General features: G+C 35.8%; 1 protein-coding gene across 5 annotated transcripts in view; it reads right to left on the bottom strand.

Annotated features, from left to right (window-relative positions):
- The window catches only part of MON2 (MON2 homolog, regulator of endosome-to-Golgi trafficking), a 64,268-nt gene that overhangs the window by 22,789 nt on the left and 14,665 nt on the right, over positions 1–26,814 (bottom strand). For all 5 annotated transcript variants that reach the window (XM_030258801.4, XM_030258790.4, XM_072922592.1 and 2 more), the window contains exons 3-22: positions 24,608–24,735; positions 23,700–23,831; positions 22,151–22,280; positions 21,467–21,564; positions 20,136–20,261; positions 19,164–19,358; positions 18,299–18,423; positions 17,778–17,917; positions 15,029–15,182; positions 12,271–12,500; positions 11,139–11,220; positions 10,271–10,452; positions 8,876–8,988; positions 7,701–7,805; positions 7,371–7,451; positions 7,210–7,283; positions 7,043–7,133; positions 5,778–5,879; positions 3,482–3,592; positions 2,617–2,792 (exon numbers count right to left, since the gene is read on the bottom strand). In XM_030258801.4, coding sequence (XP_030114661.2) covers positions 2,617–2,792; positions 3,482–3,592; positions 5,778–5,879; positions 7,043–7,133; positions 7,210–7,283; positions 7,371–7,451; positions 7,701–7,805; positions 8,876–8,988; positions 10,271–10,452; positions 11,139–11,220; positions 12,271–12,500; positions 15,029–15,182; positions 17,778–17,917; positions 18,299–18,423; positions 19,164–19,358; positions 20,136–20,261; positions 21,467–21,564; positions 22,151–22,280; positions 23,700–23,831; positions 24,608–24,735 — 2,575 coding nt within the window. The remainder of the gene's footprint in view (positions 1–2,616; positions 2,793–3,481; positions 3,593–5,777; positions 5,880–7,042; positions 7,134–7,209; positions 7,284–7,370; positions 7,452–7,700; positions 7,806–8,875; positions 8,989–10,270; positions 10,453–11,138; positions 11,221–12,270; positions 12,501–15,028; positions 15,183–17,777; positions 17,918–18,298; positions 18,424–19,163; positions 19,359–20,135; positions 20,262–21,466; positions 21,565–22,150; positions 22,281–23,699; positions 23,832–24,607; positions 24,736–26,814) is intronic.

The following is a 26,814-nucleotide window of genomic DNA, read 5'->3' as shown; positions in this document are numbered from 1 at the left end:
CTTTTCAAAATATCTACCCTTAAACAGATCCTTAATAATTATTTTGCCTTCAGAATTAGATTCTGAATACAACCTAAAATGTAGTACGAGAAAGGTTTGCAAGAAGGATTCTCAGAAGAAGCAAGGCCATTTACACCTAAAATCTTGTTCAGTGACAGACAAAATGAGGGAATCAAAAGGAGTGATGGAGTGTAGGTAACACAAAATAGGGAAGCTGCATTTAAATTTCACTGCAGGGTTTTTTCAATGTTTAGTGTACAACAGAAATAACTTCAAAGCTTTGTAATACAGACACTTGATGTCCTTCAGGATATATATCCTGGGAAAAAAATTCAGACAATAGACATGTCAGTTACCTATTCCAGAATTACAAATACTTTTTTTTTTAATTAATCCAAAATCAAAATCAGAGGTGGGTTATTTCCACTGTATTGTGGAAATACAGCCAACATAATATAGAAACCAGAGGAATACACAAGAAACTTCACACGGACAGTAATGGTATAACTAATAATTATCTAATATGATGAATACTGCAGAGAAACATCCATCCTACCATGTAAGATCAAAGTATCTATCATTGCTATACTGATGAAGGATGGACTCACAGAATATTTCCCCCATACTCATTAGAGGAGTCTATAAAGTGAAACAGGCCCAAAACTGTTGCAGTGCCCCCGCCAGTACACAGTTTCAGAGGTATGTGACCTTCAAGGATTCTAAGTGAAAAGAGAAGGAGGCAGGAAATCAAAGTATAGTTCCACTACTCATTTTGAAGTACTGAGTTACTGTGAAAGTCACCTGTCTTTCTAACCTCCAAATGCAAGGCTACAAGAACAAATTCAGAACAGTTTTTCAAAATTAATTTCCCACACTACTATGTGCTTGAAGAAAGGTTTTAAAGTCCCTCATGCAAGTAGCAACAGTGATACAACTCTTGAAATTGTGGAACTGTCCTTGGTGTTACCGGTGACCACGAAAAGGTAACTATAAATAGAAGAAACTTAAGCTCGGTGAGAAATGTTAAGACTGTGTAGGGCTTAATCTATGCTTAAAACAAACAGAGGCTTTCCACTGAAAAAGTCTACAAAGACAGGCTTCCTTCTAGTTGGCAGGATAGTACTGTACAATCCAGAAGTGACCAAAATATGGTTTTTGGTTATCAAAACAGCATTTTCTATATTTATAAAAGCCTGGAAAGAAGTGCTCCAGAAAGGTAAATGGATTTCTATCCTGGAATCCAGGATGTTCACTAATCAGAGGGAAGATACTGACCACAAGACTTTATTCACAAATAAGTTAATATTTAAAGTATGATAGGAGCATCTGCATCTTGTTCTCACAGCTGTAACTTAGGTAAGAAATTAAGTTCTTTCTCATGGAAAAGGAGGCATGCTTTATTTTTTCCTACTCTGCTTAATATGATGTGGACAAACTGCTATGTAGTTGAAGTAGATTATTCCATATACTTTATAGGAGGAGACTAAGATATAACACAAGATGTTAGTAGCATCTTGAGATATCGGCCAGTGAGATATGGGTTTGACATTTAATGGGGTCTGAAGACTGTCTTGAGAAGGAATTTGTGGTGGTTTTCATTCATCACTAACAACAGTGAAAATCAAAAGGCATGCAGGAACACATTGCACCAAGTGTGGAAACAACAACTACCAAAGGCAGCTTAACTACAAAAAAGAGGATGCTCACACCCAAGAATGCCAAAATCCTTGGGAATTTTGGTAGGTCCCAGTGCAAACAATACTGGTCCAAGAGCAAAATCCTTCAAGCATTTGAAGGGACTTTAGGTTTTTATATGACCAGAAGACTAAAGCTAAGGTGAGACAAAAGGAGAGATATGCCAAGGAGAATTCTACTGACACTAGAGTTATATGATGACCTATCCTGCTGCTAGTCTTGACTAGCACCTAAAAACCCAGTAAATATGGTTTGAATGTGTGAATATAATCCTTGGTGCTTACAGTTGCAAAGGCAGACGTTCAATTCATTTCTCATTTCAAAAATACTCATTACAACTTCATCTCTCACTTTCCCTTGTGGGCAGAGAACAAGGCCACCTCTGCTGGCAACAGAGTCAATTGTGGAAGTCAAGGGATTCGCCCACAGTCAGTAAATAATCTTCCATCCTGCTGCTACCAGCAACCATTTAGGTAGGAAGGCTTCAAGAAAAAGAGAGAGCTATCAGAAGAAACACAGTAGAGTCTACTAGAAGATTTAAGAAGAAAAAGAAACAATAGATAAACTGAGCAAGAGCTGATTCACATAGAAGTATTGGCAAGCACCAGAGATATGTCCACCAGATGGTCAAGATCAAATTAAACAGCACACTAAGTACTCCTCAGTGTATACTGCATGCTGACTAAGGAGAACGTAGAGTGGAATAGTATGCTTGTCTTTTGGAAGATTAATTCAGTAAAATAAAGTGAACTTCAGGAAGAATTAAAAAGTGTATTTTTGTTGAGTAAAATTTTTCACAACCCAAAAATTACAACAAAACTATGATTATTGAGGTGGCTATTAAAGTACAAAAAATGTAAGCAGAATTTTTTCTACTGTTCTTACCTTACATGAGTTTAAAATTTTATTTCCACCACTTACCCCTGATCACTTTGGATTGCCCCCATGACTCCAAGCACCAATGGCCAACCAGGTCCTAAGCTGTCACCCTGACTCTGTAAAATCTGTAGCACACACTCCAACTGCTTGATCCTGATATCAGGATGACTAATGTTTGACAGCTCCTTTAGTGGATTCAATAAAAGCAATTGCAGTCTCTAAAAGCAAACAGTAAAGCATATTAAGAATCAACTAAATGTTAGCATCCTTAAGTATTTTTATGTATGAGTAAAAACATACAGTACAAATGAAAGATTCATTGAATTAATTCAGTATCTCACTCACTCAATGCTCAAATTCAGATCATAAAGGACCTTTTGCAGAAAGTCTACCTTCCTGGCTCATGTTCTCCAGGTTCCTCAGGAAGCAGCTACAGAAGCTACTACAGGTACATAAGAAGTGTCATGCAACTTTATGCTCACTCAGCAGGGCTACACTCAGCTTCCTCCTCAAGAGACCATGGAAAAATATCCAATGAGTCTCAGTAAAAATATTAGAATGTTTTATTAATCATGGATTGAACTGCTGTAATTTAGAAGGTTGGGCAACACATTTTCTACCTGCCACAGCATCCCATATATACTACTAAACATTCTGGAATTGTTTTGCACTCATGGGGGTGACCCATAATTTGTTCTAAGAAATGAACATAATATGCAAGCATCACTCGTACTTAGGTATTTGAAAAATTAAAGAGGATAGTTCATTAGAATGCATGTGGTGGTACACAACAGTTACATCGGAGTGTTACAGTTACAGACTTTATATACTCAATAGCAAAGTTTTTTATGAATGAAGGAGTAACGCATCTGCTCCTAAACTTACTTTTTTTTTTTTTTAAACTTACCTGATTTTGAGATAATGGAGGATCATGTCTGAATGTCAGTCCTGCTTTAATGAGAGAAGTTAAAGCTTCTGCTCCCCATTCTCTCATTCTGGAGTTGGGATGCTGACAGACCTGAAAATACAGCAATGTTTTGTTTAAAGGCATTTTTATGTAACCAACATATACAATACATTAAAAACTGGTACTTTAATTATATAAGACTGTACATACTATAGTATAAGAATAATACAATAAATCTCTAAATGGTAAAATTTGGCTTCATAGTAAAAAAAGAAATTTATCATTTGGATAGACATACCTTCTGAATAAGGAAGCAATAGGAAGCAGGAAAGACACAAAAGGAAACCATGAAAATTACATATATAATTCATGTAAACAAATTTTCCAAAATGAATAAATTAACTACTAATTCTGATAATGACTAATTAAAAAGCACCAAACAGCCCTTCAATAACTGTCTAAGACTCTCAGGTTTAACTTAACCTAAAACTACAAAACTGGAAGTTTCACACACTGCTTAACATCAAGTGAGCATGACAGTAGCCAACAAAGAAACTGTCTTCTATACTCTCAAATACAAAAAGTAACTACATATTGAAGACAAAATAAACCTCATGTTCCAGTATTTTAAAAACTTGATAAGGCAACAGTGAGCATCTTTAAGCTTGAGATTCAAATGCATACCTTAATTTCTCTTTGTCTCTAAATTCACTAAACCTAACAACTTTCCCAAATGCTTTTTTAGAATATAAAAATTAAAAACATTGTGCATATTAATTTCTTAGATAGCTAGTATGAACTGTGCTGCATCTAATACATTACCCTCAAACTAATGTGGGAGGTGTACAGTTTCATTGACCACTATGCAATTATTCCCACGCACCTCTCCAGCCCTAGCTCTGACGGTGTGAGAACCCAGAGTCCAAGACAGTATCATAAAGAAGGCTGATGCTTTTTAGTGGCAGACCGTTCTCTTATCAACCACTAGCCAAACTGAAAAGGTGAACAATGTAGAAGAGATAGCTTAGTGCTTAAAAATGTGGATAAGAAATAGCCACTCTCCTAATTTAATTACATTTTAAAAAATTTATATAAATAAAAAGAGGTAATTTGAAGTACTTCATGCTATGATTCTGTCCAGATGACCAGTTTTAGAACCAGGGAACACGCTATTCCCTCAGGCTGCGTTTAATTGAATCATACCTGATGTTTCCTCCTTCTTTATTGTACCTCAACAACTTAGGTTTAAAAGAAAATAAGACAGTATACTTTGAAAGAAAATAAAAGACACTATTTCCTACAAAATAGTGGCAGATTATCTGCACTGTATGGGTAACAGACTGAAACAGACTGCTCCCTAGAAGAAAACAGTCTCAAGATGTAGATGGTGAACCTCATTGTTTTATAGGGCAAAAAATAAACAAGAGAAAGAGATGCCTGTGCTTTAAGTCTTTAAACCCAGAAGTGTTGTTTTTTTTTTTCTCCTAGATAAAGCATATAATATGTGGCTTCCATAAAAAGATATGGCCAATCTTTGATACTGGTTGAAACAATGCACTGGTGCTAAGGAAGTGATACATTCTGAATTCTGAGGAAGAAAAGCCTTCTCCTTAACCCACTCTAAAACAAACCCTGTTCTCACATTTTATTCTCCTATATACTTGTGTGGAGAATTAAAACTACAATTACATTCAATCACCTGTTTTTAGTTTTCAATTAAAAATGTAAGGTTTTTTTCCTTCATAAAGTATATTTTTCATGTTGAAGTTAAAGTGCTAAAAAAATTGCAACAGGATTATGACATTTTTATACTTGAACAATATTCTCTTAAAGAAAGCATTCAGTAGTTAGCTTAAATATTAAAAAAACAAGCAAACAAACAACCCTTTCTTAATAAATATTCTGGCTTCAATTCTAGGAAAATTCTATCTCAGAATCATTCTAAATATTTCTACTGTGTGAAACGATAAATTTGTGCTACTTTAATTATAACAAATATATGAAGTATAATTACTTGATCTTTTTGAACACTGCCATGTCAAAAACATATAAAGACTGACAGCACCATAAAGACAAAGTTACCAAGAGATATTAAAATATTGTAATTTAAATATAATAAATTCACTTTTAAATCCAAACCATAATGCATTCAAGTTGCAACAATAAAGTGCCTAAACCAAAATATATAATTATAATTTAGACTTTTTTTTTTAATTACACATTAACAACATATTTCCACAGTATTTTCATTAAAGCAAACTAAATTCTAGTACAAGTGATAAAAGGCATTAGTTACCTCCAGAAGATGCCCGGTCAGAGGTCTCCAAAGAATCTCAATCCTGCGCATGTTAACTAGTCCCGTTTCCAGTAGTTTAGCAACAGCAAAAAGTGATGGTTCCTTAATAAAAGGGAATGGAGCACATGACTCTGAGGCGGCCGATGAGGCGAGAGCGTTTCGCTGGGGGCAGCTCGTGCCGCGGCAGGCGCAGGAGCGGCCACACGGGGGCAGCAGGCGGGCAACAGCCGCGCAGCCGCGGCGCCGCACGAACGCCTCGGCGCGGCCCGCGCCAGCCCGCTCCGTGACGCGTTTGCCCAGCCAAACAGCCTTCTCCCCACTGCAGCTCTCCAGCTCCAAACTATATGTGAAAAATCTGGAATGTTTCATTTCATCATAGCCTAATTATTTATCTTTCATTTGCTTCATAAATTCTCTGCAGGAATATGATAAATTTCCCATTCATCAAATAAATCTTCAAATATTTGTGCTAAATTTCATTCAATTTTACTTTTTCTAAAATCAACATATAGTCAAAATGACTGTTGCACTGAAATTATCTCTTTTAATTTCTACTGATTTCTTACTCTAATTTTCAACTGATTTTAAGCACAAACTTGCTTATTAAATTAATTCTCTGTTGCTGTAATAACAAAATATTATAAAACATGTTCTCTGCCTTAAGTATCTCTAGTGGAAAAGATTAGGGACAATCATTCAGAAACTCTCCTCTGGGATAAGATATAGGAGAATATATATGCAATCTTACCCAATCACAGGGTCTTAAACCTTTTCTGGGCTAAAGGTTGTTTACTGAAGTTGATATGATTACTAACTACGGTTTTCCCAAGTAGAATATGATTTATCATGTTTTTAAATACCTAATTGTCAGGCTTTCCCTGAAGTACTCTGAAGAGAAAATTGAAATGAAAATGAGCATCTCACAGAACATACTGTGCTACTCAGCATCCCTAACCGCTGAAATTACAAGGGCTTTTGAAAGTTTCATCCACCCACAACTTTATTAATGGAAACACATGACATTCCTTAAAAAGTACAGGAATGCAGTGAGGATGTTCAGAGAATCTAGTAACTGTATGAACCATTGAAAACAAGACATTCTCTGCTTCATATTTTATTTTTTAATCTAGAGCATCAAAGGTATATTATTTAGTATTAGATAGAATTTATATTATTTAGTATTAGAAATAGTTAGCTTAAAGAATAAATGTGCAAGTCTTCTGCCTGTTTCACAGAAACATCTAAAAAAGTAACGCTTTTTGTACCTTATTGTTTCCATAGGCCATATCCATGGCTTCCAGAGACAAGGAGCAAAGGGCATTTATTAAGTGATGTAAAGACACATCGTCAAGGTACCTGAAAAATAACTTTTATCAAAACACTGTCAAGTTTGATACACTTATTATTTTAATTACAATATAAGGTTTCTTACTGTGAGTTTTCAAAAAGCTTTGAAATCATGCTGGATATAGATGGCAGATCAGTCATAACTGCTGTAGTCAGAACCTTGAAAAAAGACAGAAATATGTCTTACAGATTGTAATAGAAAATACTATATAATCATTAACTGAAAAACAAACAAATCAGGCTTACTGTGCTTGGCCCTTCCACAGCTCTTCCAGGTTTTAGTGCACCCCCAACACTAGGCTTCAGTCCCAGAATCCACACTAGATGCTGAAATACACAAAAGGATCATTTTTCAGGCAGAGAAGAAATTAGCATTGTACTCAAGCTAGCCACCAATCTTCCAGACAAACAGAACTCAAGAAAAATGCTACTGTACTTATTCAAGGCAATTCATAGTACACCATGAGAAGATTCAAAGCTTCTTCTATTGCTCACTGAGCAACTGAAAACCAACTTATAGCAAAATACCAAGGCGTAACAGCAAGACATAAATATTTCCTGTGAGGGAAATATTACCTGAAGGGTAGCCAGAACAAGTTGCCACGATGTACCAAGAACTGCTCCATGGAAGTGAGCTAAGTTAAGTAATGTCCTCATACACTGGATATTTTTTGATGTCAGCTATGAATAAAAAAAACCAACAACCAAACAGACATCCAATTGTTATCATTTCACAATGATAGTGTTTCTAGCAAACTTCCAATTTTTACTGAAGTACTTTATATTTTGTTTGCATGACTGGAATATATATATATTTTTAGAGTAGTAGTTCAGTATCTCTCCTTCTCTCAGGCTTATCTTGGTGAAGCTAAATATGAGTATTTGAGCACTGCATCCAGCAACACTGGAAGGACATTGATCTCTTGGAGGGCCACCAAGATGATCAGAGGGGTGGAACACCCCTCCTATGACGAAAGTCTGGGAAAATCAGGATTGTTCAGCCTGGTAAAGAGAAAGTTTAGGGATAACCTAATTGCAGCCTTCCAGTAACTGAAAGGAACTTCCAGGAAAAACAGGGCAAGACTATTTACAAGCACATGTAGTGACAGGACAAGACAGAATGGGTTCAAATTGAAAGAGAACAGGTTTCAGTATTAGGAACTAAATCTTTACTGTGAGGCTGGTGAGTCAATGGACCAGGCTGTCCAGGGAAGCAGTCAATGCCCCATCCCTGGCAGTGTTCAAGGCCAGGCTGGATGGGGATCTGAGCAAGCTGGTCTAGTGGAAGGTGTCCCTGCACATAGCAAGTGGGTTGGAATGAGATGATTTCTAAGGTCCTTTCCATCCCAAACCATCCTGTGATTCTATGATTTGATCACTGCCCTCTCCCCCCAGTTTCACATTATTACCCGACACAAGCTCAAGCACTCCAGCTTAATTGCATCATCTCCACAAAATCAGTCCATCTTAAGGGCACCTTCACACATGCACAACACGGCTGAGATCTAGAGTTTTCCAAATGGAATGGATAAGAACTTCTGAGTTATTACTCAGAAAAAAAAACCAAGAATAAGAATTCTTTGCAATTAGATAACTTTACTGTCCAGGGCTGCTCCAAATTAAAGCCTTAGGATCATAGTTCAGCTCACCATTATTTGTAAGAATGCTATGCATCTGTAGCTTGGTTTTGAGACACATTGAGATGCAGGAAACAGTTAAGCAAAGTAAGATCACTTACAAGTTGTACTTACCATAACTGTTCCCTGTGGCTGAAGAGCTAAAGGTTGCCCTACTGCTACAACCTGCTGGTGAGACTCACTTGAGGGACTAATCATTTGAACATTCTGCCCCTGAATGGAATATGCTGGAAGAAAATTGAAAAGAGAAGGAAAAAAAAAGAAACTGAATTTAAAATCCAGTACTTACTTGTAGTAAGAACTGACTTCTGGCAAAGAGACTCCAGGGAAATTTTTTTAACAGTGTTAGCTTTAACATACTCCACTTTGAGATCTTTGGCTATATTTAGATTACAGTGTTATTGTCCTAGAGTGTTAAGGGTCCAGCAATTACTCCCTGTTTCTAACTATTAGACATTGCCTGCGATACATTTATATATTTTATGTCAAGACTGAAATATTTATGCTTAAGATACAAGCATTAGAGTGTCTCAGTTCAGTTTTTGATAGTAATTGTGTGTAAATGGCATCTGTGTGCTGACAGTAATTGTGTGCAACTCTGCTACCATTCTACCAGCGCACTCAGAAAATGATGCTGTCATCGATGTTGTATCATGATATTTTTCCAATACGAGACTCCAGGACACCAATTTTATAACTCAGTTGTAAAAAGAAGAGAAACCTACATAAAATAACTGATGTTCCCTGATTTGCTTTTATAGATATCTGTGTAGTTCAGTCATGTGCACTTCTTAACAGAATTACAATCTAATAATATGCTTAGCTGGTACACTGGACTGAAGTAGGGGTCCTTGTTCCCGAAGATATTTTTGTTTTATATTAAGAGCTCTAATGTTAGATTCATCTGTGTATTTTTAAGGTGGTAGCTTTTCTTAATAAGTAGTCATTCACTTTCAAAGTCAGAAACAGAGTACATCCGAAACCAGCATATATTATAAATTACAACATTCTCTCAAGATGTGGGACAGATTGATTCGACTTTTTGTAGGCTGTAGAGAGCCCAGAATTTATATCTTCTACTTATGCATAAGTATTACCATCACTAGACAATTGTAGATAACACTGTAGTACATCACAAATGCAGGATGTTCTAGCCAAAGCTTTAGAATTCAAGTTGCCCAGAGACTTTTTCAGATTTTGCCTTAATTACACATCCTAGCAGACCTTTACCATGGTAGACAGATCTCAGAATTTTAACTTTTGACATATGTGAATATTTCAGGAAAATTTAGGTTAATGATATTAAGTTGATGAATTTTAGAATGACAGACAGCAAATGCTGCAAGACTAGTTCTGGAAAGCAGGTGATCTAGGTGCTGTCTGAGGATTCTAACTTACTTTAATATAGCCAAATACTACAGCTGTGTGTCTTTGGAATCACATCCTGAAAAAAAATTGGTTTAGAGGACAATATGAAGAAACGCAATTAAGAAAAATTTATATATTTACATTTGCTGGACAGAGCTGCAGTTGTGCTGTTTAATACAGTAAGGGCATAGTGAGGAGGCAAGGATCCTTTGCAAATGGCAGTGATAAAGGCATCTCTTGATGTTACAAGACCCAGTCTTCCACAAAGTGCAGCCATAGTCAATTCTGCTTTTAGAATATTTTCAGTGGCAGCTTCATCAGTGCTGAAAGAGTACACATTGTTCAGCAAGAATTAATACAGAGCACAGAAGCAGGCAGCTAACCAAAGCTGAAAGCCATAAGAACATACACTTTAAACTCATTAACACGATAAATATTGAAGAACAAGCATAACCAATCAACAAAATTCTTCAGAACCATTTCCTACAAAATTTGACTTTACTTCTCAGTGACTTGGTAAATGAGACTATGAGAAGATATTTAAAACTATTTTCAGAAAATGGTGTTTGATTACAAAAGGCTCTTTGAAGGAGTCAATTAATTTACCACAGTAATTTCCTACTAAAAAGCTTTTCCACTTTAAAGATTAGATAGTACTAACAAGTACCAAGACATTACTTAGTCTCTTGCAGTAATCAAGACCTGGAATCACTTCAATATGTTGAAACATGCAAGCAAAGTAAAAAGAAATAAAGATAATTTAAACAGTTTAAATGAAACCCTTTGAAAACGCAGTTAATTGCTCTGTATTGAAATACGTTAAAGGTTGATGTTGTACTTCTGGAGAATTTGTGTCATTTACTCAGTCTAAGCTACAAACCTGACTGCTCAGATGCCATGAACAGCACTTCTGCTCACAACTGTCCATTTGACTATTATCAAAAGTCAGTTCAAAATATAGCTTGGAATATCAACTTAGAAAAATCAAGAGAAATGAAAGACCAGATACCTTGCGTCAAGTAGAAGGGATAGAGCAGCAAGAAGACCACACCAACAAGCGTTCACCATTTCTTCCCAGACAGCTCTGCTAACTTAAAAGGAAGATATAAACTTTTTTACAGCAGAAACACAGTGGTTCCCTTAATAACTTTCAATTGTATCATAAACAAAACACTTGTTATGGCATCTCTGGAAGTGAATTTTTGTATGTATGTTTACACAGTCAGATATCTGCACATACAGAAACACACACTGGTATTATTTTAACAGCTTGCATTTAAAGTAACATTTCTGAGGTAGAAAAAAATCACCAGGCAATTCTTTTTCTAAATACCATCAAAAAACACCTCCAAAATCCAATTTACCATGGTATATATAATAATTTTTGATATTTGTCTATAAAAATAAACATTCAGAAGTGCAAAAATATGGAACAAGTAACTCACTGGAATTTTGCAGTGAAGTAAAAATACTCTGCCATGGTATCGATAATTCTCCATAACTTTTTTGTTTCTTTTGTTTAATAGGGAAAAGGATACTGGTCTAGCAAAGGGCTAGCTGCCCAGCCCATTTGCACACTTCCCTCTCTCCCTGGGGCCACAGCAAGCCCCCGGGCGGGGTGGAGCCGGCACCCCGCAGCACCGCGAAGAGCGCCCGCGACAAGCCCTCTGCTTCCCCCGGTCCTGTCCTTTCGGCAGCCCCGGTGCCTTACAAATCTTTCTGTACATACAAACCGCCTTATACAGACTCATCATATGTTCCACAGTGACAGTCCTCGCTTCACAGCAGTTCTGCCTTTAAAGAAATTCTTCTCTATATACTGCAATCTTACTAAAAATTTCTCCATTAAAATATTCCTTTTATCTTGTTACTATATTTTTCTTTTAATGTGGTCGTAACTCCATTTATATCAGTGAGGTTGTCTCTTGTGACCTTAGATCTCAGTGTTGTGCTTTTGGCTTAACACTAAGTCAAATATTTTTTTTAATGGAATTGCTGTTCCATTAAAAAAAAAATCATACTTCATTGAAAGTTTTTATATATAAATAAGAAACAATAAATTTAAGCAAAGAGCATGAACTTCTAAAATCTGTTTTCTGTAAAACTGTTGTATTTCATATAGTTTTTGCATTTTCAAATACCTAGTTCTTTCTCTGATTGGTCAGAAAGAGACTGCAAATCTTGCTCTGAAGACTGTGCTGGTATTGAAGTTGTCTCTGTTGTGGTCTGAATGACAGTTTCTGCCTCTCCCAACTCTCCTTCGATCATGGTAGTGATACCACGGACAAGATCCAGCAAACAGTGAAATGCCACTGACATTGCATAGCCCTCAGGAATTGTAGGTGGCTCAACTTTGTCCAGCATCTCCAAACTAAAAAATTGAAAACATGACAAGTGTGTAGCAATAATATTGTTTTTAAAAACAATAATAAAAAACAAGATTCCAAATGAATGCTAAGTACAAACAGGTCCCAAAGACAATCCTTCAAGATTTATTGCAACTCAAGAAAAAAATCTTTAAGTCACTAAGTAAAAAAGTAAATGAATTACTAAAGACAGCAACCAAAAGGGTACAAACCCTGAGTACAGATCTGCAAAAAATATTTCTAAAAATACACTAATACACATAAACAAACATCATTAATAATTCTATTTGCAGTATTATTTTACTTAAAGCCACAGCAACAGAGCTTATTCAGAAGAATACAAATATCTAGGAACAACAGAGGAAACACATCAGGAAGTCATGACAGCGTGAACATAGTTATAACAATTCAAGGACAAGCCAGATATTCTATTATCATTATCTTTGAGTCCACGTGAGTAGAAAAGCCTGTCCATAGCTAGATATTACATGGCCAAATGCTTATCACCTACATGCACAGGTAAACAATGGAAGATATTTGTATAAAGAGAATATGTCTACATGATTCACTGCTGAAAAGCATGCAATTAAAACATCACTATGCTGGAACAGCAGTCTCACAGCAGTCTCATTGCCACTTCTCCATCTTTTACTTTAAAAGCACATAAAGAACTACTGAGTTACAAATCCAACAGAAATTGTAGCTGACACAGCAGCATCTCTACAACTAGAGAAAGTTGGTTACAAAAACTACCTGCTACCCCAAGAATCATTATTTCATCATTTTTTACTCTACAAAGTACTTTATAAAAAGCTACATATTCCAGCTAAAATATACCAAAGATACTTTTATACTCTAGTGTCACCACTCTTGTTTACACAGAGATTTTTCATTCTCCCAAACATGCCACACTTCAGTTATTACCTCTAATTTCCTAAAGATAATTGCCTCATATCTGGGGGAGCAGGAACTACAGCTAAATCAAATGGTCAGCATTTCATCCTCTATATAAGTAAGTGTGACTATATATACAGGTCTAATTAAAATTATTAGTGAGTTTTAATTACAATATATTTGTGAGATAGAGGTCATATCCTTTTACTTTTGAAGATAGAGAATGCTAACTACTGAATTAATTATATAAGTTGTTACTATTACACAGCAATGGTTGTGTAAAGTCTTAAATAGTTTGTCTATTCCTCTTAAAAATATTTAGTTCCTTAAGTAAAGGGGAAGAGAAGGCATAGTGGCCTGTGGAGAAACTTGCACAAAAGTATGAGATGTGGCCATTGTTAGAAAATCTAATGGCAGCAGAAGACAACTGGTGCTAGGATGTGACACATTACAACAAGTAATCTCCTTATACAGAAGGACTACTGACAAAAGCACAAGATAGGAGAAAAAATCCTGCTGTGAAATGCTTGTGACAATCTTATACAGAAGAAAAAAAAGCAAAAATTATGCAGAGAAAATCATAGAGTCACTTGAGGCATCCAAAGGTAAAACACAAACAAGTTTAGAGCAGAAGAGGAGACTATGATGGTGGCTGAAAGGTTCTGGATCCAGTTAAGAATAGATAGCAAGAAAAAAGAAAAGGAAGAAAAGTGGAAGTTGTAGTAGCTGACCAAATTAAAAATCTGTATTCCCTGAGAACAAGCAGGTAAACTAAAACAACATTTATGTCCACTGCTAGAACAAAAAGTCAACACATACACATTAACTATTGAAATCTGAGGATGATTTTTTTTTCTTCTGCATGTCAAAGGCAGATAAAGGAGTTACTACCCTAAAAATATTGAGATCCAGTCTATTTGCAGATTCCACTGAATGTTAGTATGCCAAAATTTTATGGTGGTACAAATAACTTGGTTTGAAAGTGCTTGTCCCTCAATGGTCATAACTGACATGAAAAAAAATTGCACTATTTAAAAAGTAACATAGTATTTGCAGCTTTAAACTGAGAACACCATCTCGAGACACTGTACAAAGTCATGACAATTTGCCATTCTAAGGAGCATTCAGAATCTAGCCTTGGTCAATATATTGCTTGAAATGACAACCAGACTGGCATCTACCACAATACCCTGCTCAACAAGAACTGTAAATACAGTAAAGCTGGTGTGAGAAAGCTATTTTTCATTCCCACTGATGTCCTGTTTGCTTAATGCCCTTTGTGTTTGCCATTACAAAATGCAGCAACAGGTATTTCAAAATTGTTATGTACTACAGGGAGGCTTAAAAGTGAAGAGTTGATACAGGTAATATGGTAGGAAAACAAAATCCAACTGATGCTAAAACCATAGGGGACATTCCAATCAGAATCCAGGGCATGCAGAAAAAACAGCAAAAAGACCAGAACACCTCATGGCACCAACAAAGAGAAAATTCCTAATAGACTTCAATGCTAGTGAAACAAAAACCTCAATATTCACTAGTAAAAAAAAAAAAAAAAAACCCAAAAAACAAACACGTTATCAAATTTAAAATAAAAAATACTTGTTACATACATTTTCATAAAGATAGAGGTACTCACTATGTAGCTTTAGCACTGCCTTGTACTGTTACATTCAGGATGGGTATCCAAGTACCTCTGTACTCAAAGGCAGGTAATACAGTTGCACCTCCACCCATTCCAAGCACTCCTGGGTTAGTTTGTGCTGAGCCAGTATTCCCTGATGCATTGCTTCCTGTTCACAAAAACAAAGTGATAAAACCAACCAATCTCATATTTGTGATCAACAAACATCCTTTTTCTTTTTCTATATTTAATTTTTGAGACACCAGGGTTAATCTGAAGACACCCAGTTCAACAACAAAAATCAAAAAATAACACTAAAAACTATTTCTGAGCTCCCTCTGCTGTCTAAAATATAATCTTTTGTGCAGTTCATGGATGCCAGCTGCCTAATGTCCAGTCAGAATGTAAGGTTTCTGGGAAAGGTACAGCAACATAGACAACATTCAGTGAATGAATCAAACTTACACAGTCTTGACGCAACAATGTATGTTTTAGTGAAGAGTCTGACAGATACTTGAAAGTCAAGGATTATTTACATAGTTGTATTAAGAACTCAGTAGCTAGAAAGTTTAATTATTTCAATAACAAACTTCCAAGATGTCAGAAATGCAAAAACCACAAGAAGAAAGTCAAAGAGTATGGCAACATTTGAATCTGTTCCATGCCAAAGTAGAATAAAACAAACCCCATCAGGGAAGAGGGGACAATGTGCTAACCAACAGCTAGGAAGGGACAAACTTTGTTCCCAAGTGAGGAAGCAAAAAAAAAAGTAGCTAAAAGAACAAGGAAGTCTGTATATGTCCACTTCCTACATAGAGAGGGACCTCTCTACTTACTAAGAATAGGTCCCACAAGTTCAGATTCTCGCTGAAGAGACAATGAGGAGAGATAGCAGGGTCCCCAGGATAGCAACTCACAGTGCAACTGCCATTTTGGTGTGCTTGCTTTTAATATGTGGAGAGTAAGCTAGGCAATAAACTCCTAACTTAGGCAATATGAATACACAGAAACTTATGTGTACACTTTAACACAGTAACACTTAACAGACTGAAACAAGAAATATTCTGCTAAACACATGGTTAACCAAACACTGCCACTAACACAGTTACATTGCTGTAATTTTCTATGATCACACTGTGGAGTCAGACCCATGCAATTATTTTTGTCTTAATCTAACTCATTAAAGTGGATGGTAACATTGCCCAGTATAATAAAAATGACACAGAACTTCAGGAGATGCAGCTTCCAACTTCTAGGAAACAGGTAGCCTGCTGCAAGACTGAGGCGCAAAAATCAAGTCTATAAGGAGTGTAAATGTCCAAAGCCAGACTGGATAAGGCTTCGAGCATCCTAGTTTGTTGGAAGGTGTCCCTGCCCACGGCCAGGGAGCTGGAACTAGATCACCTTGAAGGTCTCTTCCAACACAAGCCATTCTATGATTGCAAAAGACAGCCTGCTATGAGGGGACTGTTGTTATAATCAGAAGACTCAGTCTGAGACTTACATTGCATTGATCTGCTCTTTGCATGTCAAATATGGCCACAGGAGGAAAAAATGTATAAAAACAAATGCATGAGAAAGTGACATGAGAAGCACTTAGACAGAAAGAAAAGGAAAAAAGGAAACAAACTGAAATAATTATCCAGAGAAATAGGAACAGCACTAGAAGTATGACCCTACTGCAGCGCTGTTTCACTTGAGGCAAAATTTAGGTTTTCAGAATGAATATTACAGAATGGCCTCTCATATGTGCATGTTACGTGGTGAAAAGTGGTTTTCTGATTTACTTTACGATAATTAAGCTAACCTAGAAATAACACTGATAGAAATGTTCTATCAGCTGCTATATAGACAGCTACTCAACAACAGACACTGACACCAATTTCCTCATGCTATCACTGCTAACTCCAGCACAGGATTCCAATTTCATTGGTAAACAATTAGAGATGTGAATCTAAACCTAAACTTTTCAATGTTTCTTAATTTAATAGTAGATATGATAAGACAATAATTACACTTATTATATGGCTTTTATCTCTTTTAAGAAGACACCCTCACAAACTATTTTTACATTGTTTGTTGCTGAAGACTCTGCTTCCAGAACTACAGGAAGAAACAGGGAACCTTAACTTGGGATATAAATACCTGCAAAGGCATTAACAGGATTTCTTCTTCATAAAATACAAATATATCTAGTGAAATGCCAAAACCGTGGCTGCAAGAAAGGACAATCAAGTCTTTTCAACATGTGTATGATTACAGCTTACAAAAAAGACAGAGAACATTTGTGAAATACACATCTTTCATTCTGCCTCTTGGCTCCCTCACTACAGTTTTGGTCTTGAACATCCAGAAGAATTAGTGATTGCCTCCTACAAATACATGCTGTCTTACTATCCTAATTGCACACTGTCATAAATGACATCCCTGCACAAGGAGACAGAAATCAGACACATTTTTTATAGTCAGAAAATAGAAATAACTCCTTCGGAATCTACCTCTGAAAAGTTGTGAAACAAGAAACCTGGTCACTGCAGAAACAGGAATCAAGGCAGGAGCACTGCTCTGCTGACTGTCTATGCCTTCACCATAATACAGGTAGATAAAATCCCCTGCTGTACCAGAGCTGAGAACACTAGTTCATCTCAAGCTAGCTTTTCACCAAAATAAACACAGAAGTACAGAGCTGTACCAGAGCTGGATAAAACCAGAATTCATTATTACAAGAAAATGATGGGAAAATAAAATTATAATAAAGATTTACCAGTTTGGTTTGGAGTTGCTGATGCGTTCCCCGTGCTTGGTACAAGAAATAGAGACTGGATAAAGGACCCCAGTGCATTCACAATATCACGGAAAACTTTAGTGGAATGTTGCTTCATATCATATGACTGACAAAAAGACCTGGAAGGTATTTTATAAAACAGAAAGTATTTGACTAACTAACTAAGAATATTTTAACAGCAACTTCACCCCCATATATATTCTAAATTGTAGACTAAAAGCATATTTTAACAGCAAATATTTAGGTAAACTATAATATGTGATTTTAGGTAAATGTTCCTTTGACACTGCTATGACACAGACATACTCAAATAACTATAATTCAGCCCTTCCTGGATAATAAGCATTTCCCTAAAACATTACGCAAAATTATCATGAAGAGCTTATTGCATTTAAGTTTCCATACATTTGCAATGTTTCAGGAAGCATTTTCCATTAGAGAAAAATAATAAAAATATATCTTAAACTTTATGTAAAAGCAAAAGTCAATATATTTAATACCTTAATAACTGAGGCTGCACACAAAGCCTGTGAATAGATTCTACTGCAACAGCTCGTAGCCACTGTGGTTTGTCTGCATCCAGAAACTTAACCAGCAACGACAGAAAGATTTCACATTCTGTTACCTAAAATATATAGTTTATAATAATTAATAAAAAGAAAAATCCTTCTACAAAATATTTTCTGAAAAAAATTTCCATCTCGGGAATCCTATCACAGCAAAGATCTACAACAATCCCTGGAATGACTATTTACTCAGAATAATATAAAAGCACAACATTTTTGACAAGCTAAAATCACATATGCAATTGTACTCAAGGAGTTCAATTCCTCACAGACATTCCAATAAAGGTCATACATTTGCTACAGTAGAGAAATGAAAAATATCTTTTTTAGCAAATACCCAACTTTGGTATTTGCTAAGTATAAATTTCTTTATATTTATATAAATAAACTCAGGACATAAGAACAGCTGAACATGTGTTTTTATCCACATTCTGTCAACAGCTTTAGCAACTCAAGTCAAAAGCCTCTTAGAAAGTATTAGCAAGGCACAGTAATCATCATTATCTAAAGCGAGGCAAACAGAAGATCAAAAAGTTCCCAGATCCTGAAAGACAGTTCAATAAAGAAAAGACAACAGCTAATCTACTATGAAATTCACACAAGTCCATGTTAAACAAAATCAGACATTTAGAATACATGTAAACACAAACAACCTTAAGAGGAAAAGAGTATTTAGCTTATTCTTCCCTCAGTAGACATCAACAGTTCCCAGGAACTAATCACTACCACTACTGATCACAGCACTGGCATATACATAGAAAAACAGAACTGCATTAAGAAAATCTGAGCGCATTCTTACCAGCAAGCTGTAAAACTGTTTAATCAAAACAGAAACTACTCGCAGCAAACGCATACAGATGGGAAAGTACGGTTTTTCCACTGGTGCTGGGGAAGATGAGGTGGTGGAACCTTGCCTGAATTTGATATTTGGAGAGAAGAGCTTTATAACAAGAGGGCATACCCTTTCTTTAAGAAGAAAACTGAATTCCTGATGCTGAAAAAGAAAACAGAAAAAATTATATGTAGATATTCCTTAATTGCTACCAGTAGCTCTGATTATGCATCTTATTTACATTTGTAGTTATGATCAAGCAGTCTGAAATCATGTAAAGCTTGGTATAAATTACAATCAGGAAAAGAGAAGGCAGAACTGCAGACACCATTGTAAAACTACCAAAAATATAATGAAATTACAATGATCAGGTTCATGCCATGCACCCTTCTTGTATTTCGCAGGTTGAAACAGGCTGCTAATATATCACCTATAAATAGAAAAATTTCTTTTATTTACCTATTGTCAGCTAGTAAAACACATTACTGCAGGATCATGGTGCATTTTTATGCAGTAGATAGATGCAATTCACAGTCTTGATTCTTACTTCACAAGTGGGGTGAGGTTAATGTTTTTGTAGAAATAACAAGTCCACAAATTTAGTTACAGAGATGTCATAAATCAGGCAAGATAAGAAAATGCATCTCCAGAGGATATATAAACAGCAAAACCAAAAGTGAGACAGAGTAAAACAAGCAGCTCTACAAAATGTATAAACATAAATAAAACATAAACATAAATAAAGTGTTTGGGAATTGAAAAACATTCAAAAAACACAGGGAAATTTTCTGTTAAAAATGTCCCCAATATGTAAAAGCTACAAGTTCTTCAGGAAAACAATACAATACTCTTGTTAAATTAAAGAGGATTTAATGAAGTGTAGATTTTACTACCTATGTGAGTAAAAGTCTTCCTGTTTTCTGTCCAAGAACTACTCACTTGTAAAAACACTTGTGGAAAATCATTGAGGACTGACTCAAGAAGTTCAAGGCCAAATGTCCGCGTCATTTCTGTCATACCCACGAGCCAGTAGGGAGCATCAGCATTAACTAATTGACAAAGATCCTTAAAAAGAAACACAGTCACGTTGACATTCTCTGTACAGTCCCATACCAAGAAAGTTTCCCGAGTTCAAAATGAAATCTACACACTCTCCTCTTCTGTGAGTAATTTTCTGATTTTAACATAATTTTTCTTTAGATGCTTCCTTAACATAAATTATAAACATAGAAAAGACATTTCAAACTTTGCCGGTATCCTTGTAGCATGTGTGTTCATACCTACCATCAAAAATATCCCAAGACCCACAAAGTGACTTTGCTGAGTCAAGAAGATTTTTACTGGTGTGATGCATGCAGCTACTCCTTTTCATTACATACTTGCCTTTAATGTCCAATACCAACCACAAGAAAAAGGACTGAACTACAGTTTCAGCATTTTGCTTTGTATTGGGTCTGGCTGAGATGGAGTTAATTTTCCCCACAGCAGTCCTTACAGTGCTGAGCTTCGCATTTGTAGCTAGAAAGGTGCTGATAACACACCACTGTTTTGCCTACATATGAATAGCACTGGCACAGCCTCAGTGCTGTGTCTCAGGATTTCCCCCTACTGCCACCAAGGGGTTGAGCAAGATCCTGGGAGGGGACACAAAAAATGTCATCCCAAATACACCAAAGAGATATTCCATACCTCAGTTATAGAACCTAAGAAATGGGAGAGGAAGGGAGGCATTCATTATTTACAATGTTTGCCTTTGGGAGCAACTGCCATGCATTCTGAAGCTCTGCTTCCCAGGAAGTGGCTGAACATTGCTTGCTGATGCACTTTGCTCATATACATGCAAACTTTTGCTTTTGGTTTAGTAAACTACCTTATCTCAACCTATGAATTGTTTTCCATCTTATTTTCTCTGGCCATCCAGCTGGGACAGGAAGTAGTAGAGCAGCTTGGTGGGCACTTGAGAGTCCGGCCAGGGTAAACCCACCACACGCTCAGGGAAATAAGAATTTTGAATTTAATGCAGATACATATGCTTCACTATTATTTAAGATTTATAGTAAAACATTTTCCAAGGCCAGTTGGAATCATTTTCCCATCATTCCCCTCTGATACAGTGTATCATCACCAATTAGAATAAATAGCATAAGAAAGCCCAAGGCTCTGGCTAAGGACACTGCCAATATGCCAACAGCAAATTCTTGAAATTTCTTAAAGACATGTAGAAGTACCCAGTCTTAACTGCAATACATAAATATATGCTCCCCAACTACCTGAAAAAGCATATATGCATCCTTAGCACATGGCTTCAGTGTACTGACAGATCTTCTGTTACTATTCCCTTGAACTGCAGCTGGCTGGTCAACAGCATCTGTGCAAAAAAACAAAACAAAGTTTTGTGAACAAAGGAGCTATTAAAAATCAAGTACATGTGTTCATATCAAGTACAAGTGTTCATACGGGAATATTCTATGAAAACGGCTAGGCAATTCTTCTCCAACTTATCATGTCTATAGAAAAAACATTAGGTTGACTACTAAAGATCATCAATATCAAGCACTGCTTTCCAATGTTCTCTTCAAAACTACTACTGCCATATATTTCCCACACAGTAATCTATGGTACCTGCACTATAAATGACACCTTCATCTCAAATCCTTATACAGTACTAACCTGAAGACCAGTTCTCACAGCTTGAAAAAAAATCTAGGTTTTATATATTACTGCACTGAATTGAACTGACATAATGGTGAAGGATTTAATCTCCTTTAAATACAAATAAGTGTAGAAAAGACAGTTCAAATTAATGATGTCTGGCTTTTTTATAAAATCTATAGACATTTTACTACTTCACTATCTGAAAGAGAAACATCTGTCATAATATCTAAAAGAGAAACATCTGATATGTGTCAAAAAAGCAGGTAAATAAAAGCAAGCTGAGTAAGCAGTATGCCCACCTTTGTAACGTTCATCTTCAGCAACCACTCTCTCAAACACCACAGTCACTACCTGCCGCACTGTAGCTGCCGCAGTGTTATTTGTGATATTATCTTTTGTGAAGTGCAATCGAAAGCAAAGTACAATTGCCTGAAAGGAAAAGTTACCAGAAAAAACATCATGTTACAACAACACATTTTATCTTTTAGCTAAGAGTCAATAAAGTTGATGGACTGGGGAATGCTTTCTGCAACAGTTTGTCAAAAGGTTGTCCAAAACTAAAAATTAAATTTGAAGAACCAAGAATACATGTTATGGATTACCCTAGCCAAAAAACTCTTTAGTAATCCTCCCCAAAGGCAATCAAAGAGTGGTATTAACTGAACACATTACAATGTGCCAATAAAATTGCAGTCATTATACAGATAATACACAGTAATCATCACACAGTACAACTTGTATGATGATTATGTCAAAAGAACATTAGGATTGTAAGGTTAATCACAGAAAGGTCAGTCAGCTCCAAACCTAGAATGTCATTCCCCTCCTACACTGAATCACAGTTCTTTCACAAGCATGTTGCCTTGACTGCTATTATTCCTAAGACATGCATTTCAAAGTGTCATTGTACTGGCAATGACCCAAATACTTTTTCCCACTGGGTTTACCTCTAACTCATAGTTTAATATTTACCTATTTTATAATGAATTTTGTAAATTAATATCTGTATGTGTAGTGAAACCTGTGTTTCTTGTTCTTCTGTCCATATACTCTATTCTGGCATTTTCAAGAACCTCAACCACACCCCGCCATAGTGCTACATGCTGTGAGCCATAAAAGATTCAGTATTTTCTCTTGCCTCTTTTTCATGCCTGTGATTTGTGGACTCTACTCAGATGATACTGTCACATTACTTTAAAATCTTACAACTGAAACATGAACATACAATAAATATCTGGCTGAAACAAATTTTCTACAATGTAATCTACAAGAGAAACTTACAAAGCAGAGTTTCACAATTCACAGATGGTAAACAATGTTGCTTCTTCAAAGAGAAGTAGCTTATAATTTAAATTAAAAGTGACTCGGTCCTTATTTTTTTAGTTGAAACATAATATCCAAAATGTTTCATGCTGAAAACTATGACCCAGAGTTATTACCAAAGAAGCAATAACTGGATTGTTTTCAAAAGAGATTTAAGGCAGGGTGGAAAGCAACTTCTTTTGACGTTTTCTGTTAGTGAGAGTGTACACTGTGCCATGTGCTCTGATTCCAATTCAAAAACACCACAAATTTAACAGGTGAGAAGGACAGGCATTAGCTCTGTGTTTTTATTTCAAGCTCCTCTTAAGTCAGAAATGCATTATTATGGAGGAACTACAAAACACATGGAAAAGAAAGCTAAAAGAAATCCTGGTTTCAGAGTCTAGCCATAAAGACAATAAGGACAATACAGAATTAAGAAAGTCCCTTCCTTGTTCATTATTTTCACATGCTTCATAAGTGAAATTTTCCCATCTTTCCTCTTGGGTATTTCAAATTCTATAGCTGACAACAGCAAATTCTTACCTTGGACAGTGCTTCATCATGCACAACTGTATTGGTTGTTAAAAGTACAAGAACTGTCTGGAGCAATTTAAGTTCTTCAAGACTGTTCTCCATCAACTGCCAAAGCATATTAATAATGTTCCCAGCTGCAGCCTACAAAGAAATATTTTTTTGTCACCTATTACAATATTCATATGCTGGTATATCGTGTACATATATAAGAATATCACTGTCATAAAGGTATATCATAACAATGCGCACGTTTGTCTATACCATAGGACTACATTGAGAATATAAAGCAAATTTCATTGTCATAAGCTTACCTAAGTACTTTTAAAGAATTGACAACAGAAATGTCTTAATATGCAGTACAAATTAAAGCCTGTACTTAATTTTTTACTTGGAAATATGGAAGACACACTAAAAATATATTTTATCCTCAGAATTCACTCAGAGAGAAAACAGTGTGTTTTTACATTATGCAAGCACAACTGCATTAGTTTTATCAGCTTCCTAACACACTATCATGGCATTTACTGCTGCAGAAAATGTGCATCCATTTTAACTTATTTTAAAAAATATAATGTAACAAAAGCACAATAATGTTATTGCACCGAATATACTTTGTGTATGCACAAGGTTCATTACATGTTCAGTTCCTGCAGTGTGAACTAAGAATGTGAACTAAATGAGCTGGTTTCAATTTTCATTAATTTCCTTCTAGAGGTTGTTAATATTGCCTCACCTTTTTTTTAGTGGTGTAAAAGGTTTTCTTTTAAATTACTGAAAAATAGATATAAGTAAAACATTTTGTGGACTATGTTCATTAAAATATAAAGAGCCTCCTAAAACAACTCATTCACCTTCTGTTTGAGGTCTGTATTTTTCACTCTGAAATATTTCTGGTTTTGTATAAAGATTGATCTTACCTCTGAAACAACTTCATGAGACATGAGCCTCTGTATGGCTGCTAGACACAGCTGAGTGATCTTTGGTTCTTTTGTTCCACAACCCATCAGAAAAGGCTGAACCACCTCTGAGCTGTTCTCTTTCAATGCTTTCAAAGAGAAATATGGAAGCAGTCAATGTTCAATACTTTGAAAAATACAATGCAAAAATTGTTAATCACACCAATTAACAAAAAGCAATCTCTAGTCTTGGAAATTTGGGATTTACACGTGGACCACATGGAAAAGCCAAGTAAAGACAGACACTAGGCTGACACAGCTCACTTTCACAATTACCCTGGCCAAGGCTCAAATTCCAAGCACCTTCTCCCTTACACACTCAAGTGACTTTCCAAATCCAAAACATCCACTTAAGAGTCCATGTGGTTAGCAAGAAGGTGTAAGGTTCTGCCAACCCCAGAGCTTTCCCTGGCCTTGACACAGGAACCAGTCTCAGACTGGTAGCACTGTCCTTTTGCTCAGCTTCACCGCAGCACCTATTGCAGGAGTAACAGTCTGGCACAGAGCGACATTCCAAAGCACCGGGCAGCAAGAGGAAGAGCTAACTACCACTGACAAAACAGGAAGAGAGAGAGACTAGACTGTTTGTATTCTGGGTACATTCACTTGGCTGTGAATTTGTCAAATGCTGTTTTAGTGATAAAGGGTAGTTTCTTAAAATAGACTTTTGCCAGGAGAAAACAAGTTTCCATAAACTACTCTCTCTCCCTTTTTTTTTTTTTTTTTTTTTTTCTGTTGGGTTGTTGGTTTGTTTTGGTTTGTTTTTTTTGTTATGGAGAAAGAGCTTCATAATGAATACAACATATGAATACATAATGAATACAACATTCTACACTGTCATTTAAAACAAGGGTTTTTTCCCCATAAAAGTAATTCAAGAAACATGACATAATAAAATTTAAAATATGTAAATACTAAAAATATGAAAGGAAAGCATGGCTCTGACTGATGAGTGCTTTTTTATTTGCAGGTACGTTTGCTGATTCACGCAAACTTCTAAGATTTTAGCTGCTCATCACCATTTCAGACACTAAAAATTTCCTCAGAGTTGAAGGTTCAATGTGTGTTGTTACACTGAATGTCATACACCGTGTTTTAGTCTATGTGTAGTAGAACAAATGTATCCATGCAAAGTTTCACACGCTTTTCAGAGGACAGTAGTTACCACAAACAAAAAATACATTTTCACATACAAATGCAACCATGATCTATACTACAAAGCATCACTACAACTAATTTGGAATAAAAAATGAAACAAGTTAAAACTACAAAAAAATACTTTAGTGATATTTTCCAACTAAAAAACTAACTGAGTCAGAAGTTTCTACAAAAAGGATAGGCTACTATAGATTATGGATGCAAACTTCCTGTAAGATAATAGTTCTGGTGATAATAGTTCTAGTTCTATCCCAGGGTGATATCAACACACAGTCTAGTTTCATCAGCTTCTTCAGAGTCAGTGCAGGCTCTATGTCCAGTTGACATTTCTGAACTGCCACTAAATTCTAACCATGAAGCATAAAAAAGCAAGCAAAAAGATACCACAAAACATTTATCCTTAACATGAGACCCAAGATAAAGTTCTGAATGGCAAAAATGGCATGAGTTAATAAATAACAAGACAAAGAATAAATTTAGCCTTTTACAATACTTTCTTCTATAAGCTATTAAAAGCAACATTCTCACAACAGAATCTATACAAGTATTTTTAATTAATGAAGCTGAAAAATTAATGTTTTGTAAAGCTGCTTTGGTACGTATCTGGTTTTATGGCAACCAAAACATAGGGTGATTCTTGGGGCTTTCCTGTTCAGAGAGTCTGGAGCTAAACTTTGATGACCCCTTCCAACTCAGAATATTCTGTGATCATGTGATTCTGTGGCTGTATTAGCTTCAGTCTTAAAATGCACAATAAATTTATTATTGCCAGGTCTGCCTCCATTTTGCTACCAATTTATGGCAGAATATATTAAAAAATAAATCTACCTTATTAAACCATAACAAGTGATAAGTTTTTGAAAAGTATTACTTACCTGTTCATTTCATCACGAGCAAGATTATAAATCTGATTTAGAAGAACTCCTAAACCATAAGTTTTTGAACATCTCAAAGCCACATGGAAATAATTTCTCAAATTTATCTCCTGTGATTTAAGGCTTTCTCCTCCT

Source organism: Taeniopygia guttata, chromosome 1A, assembly GCF_048771995.1.
Source record: "Taeniopygia guttata chromosome 1A, bTaeGut7.mat, whole genome shotgun sequence".
NCBI lineage: Eukaryota > Metazoa > Chordata > Aves > Passeriformes > Estrildidae > Taeniopygia > Taeniopygia guttata.
Note: the sequence above shows the minus strand (reverse complement) of the source record. Positions and strands in the feature narration are given on the sequence as shown.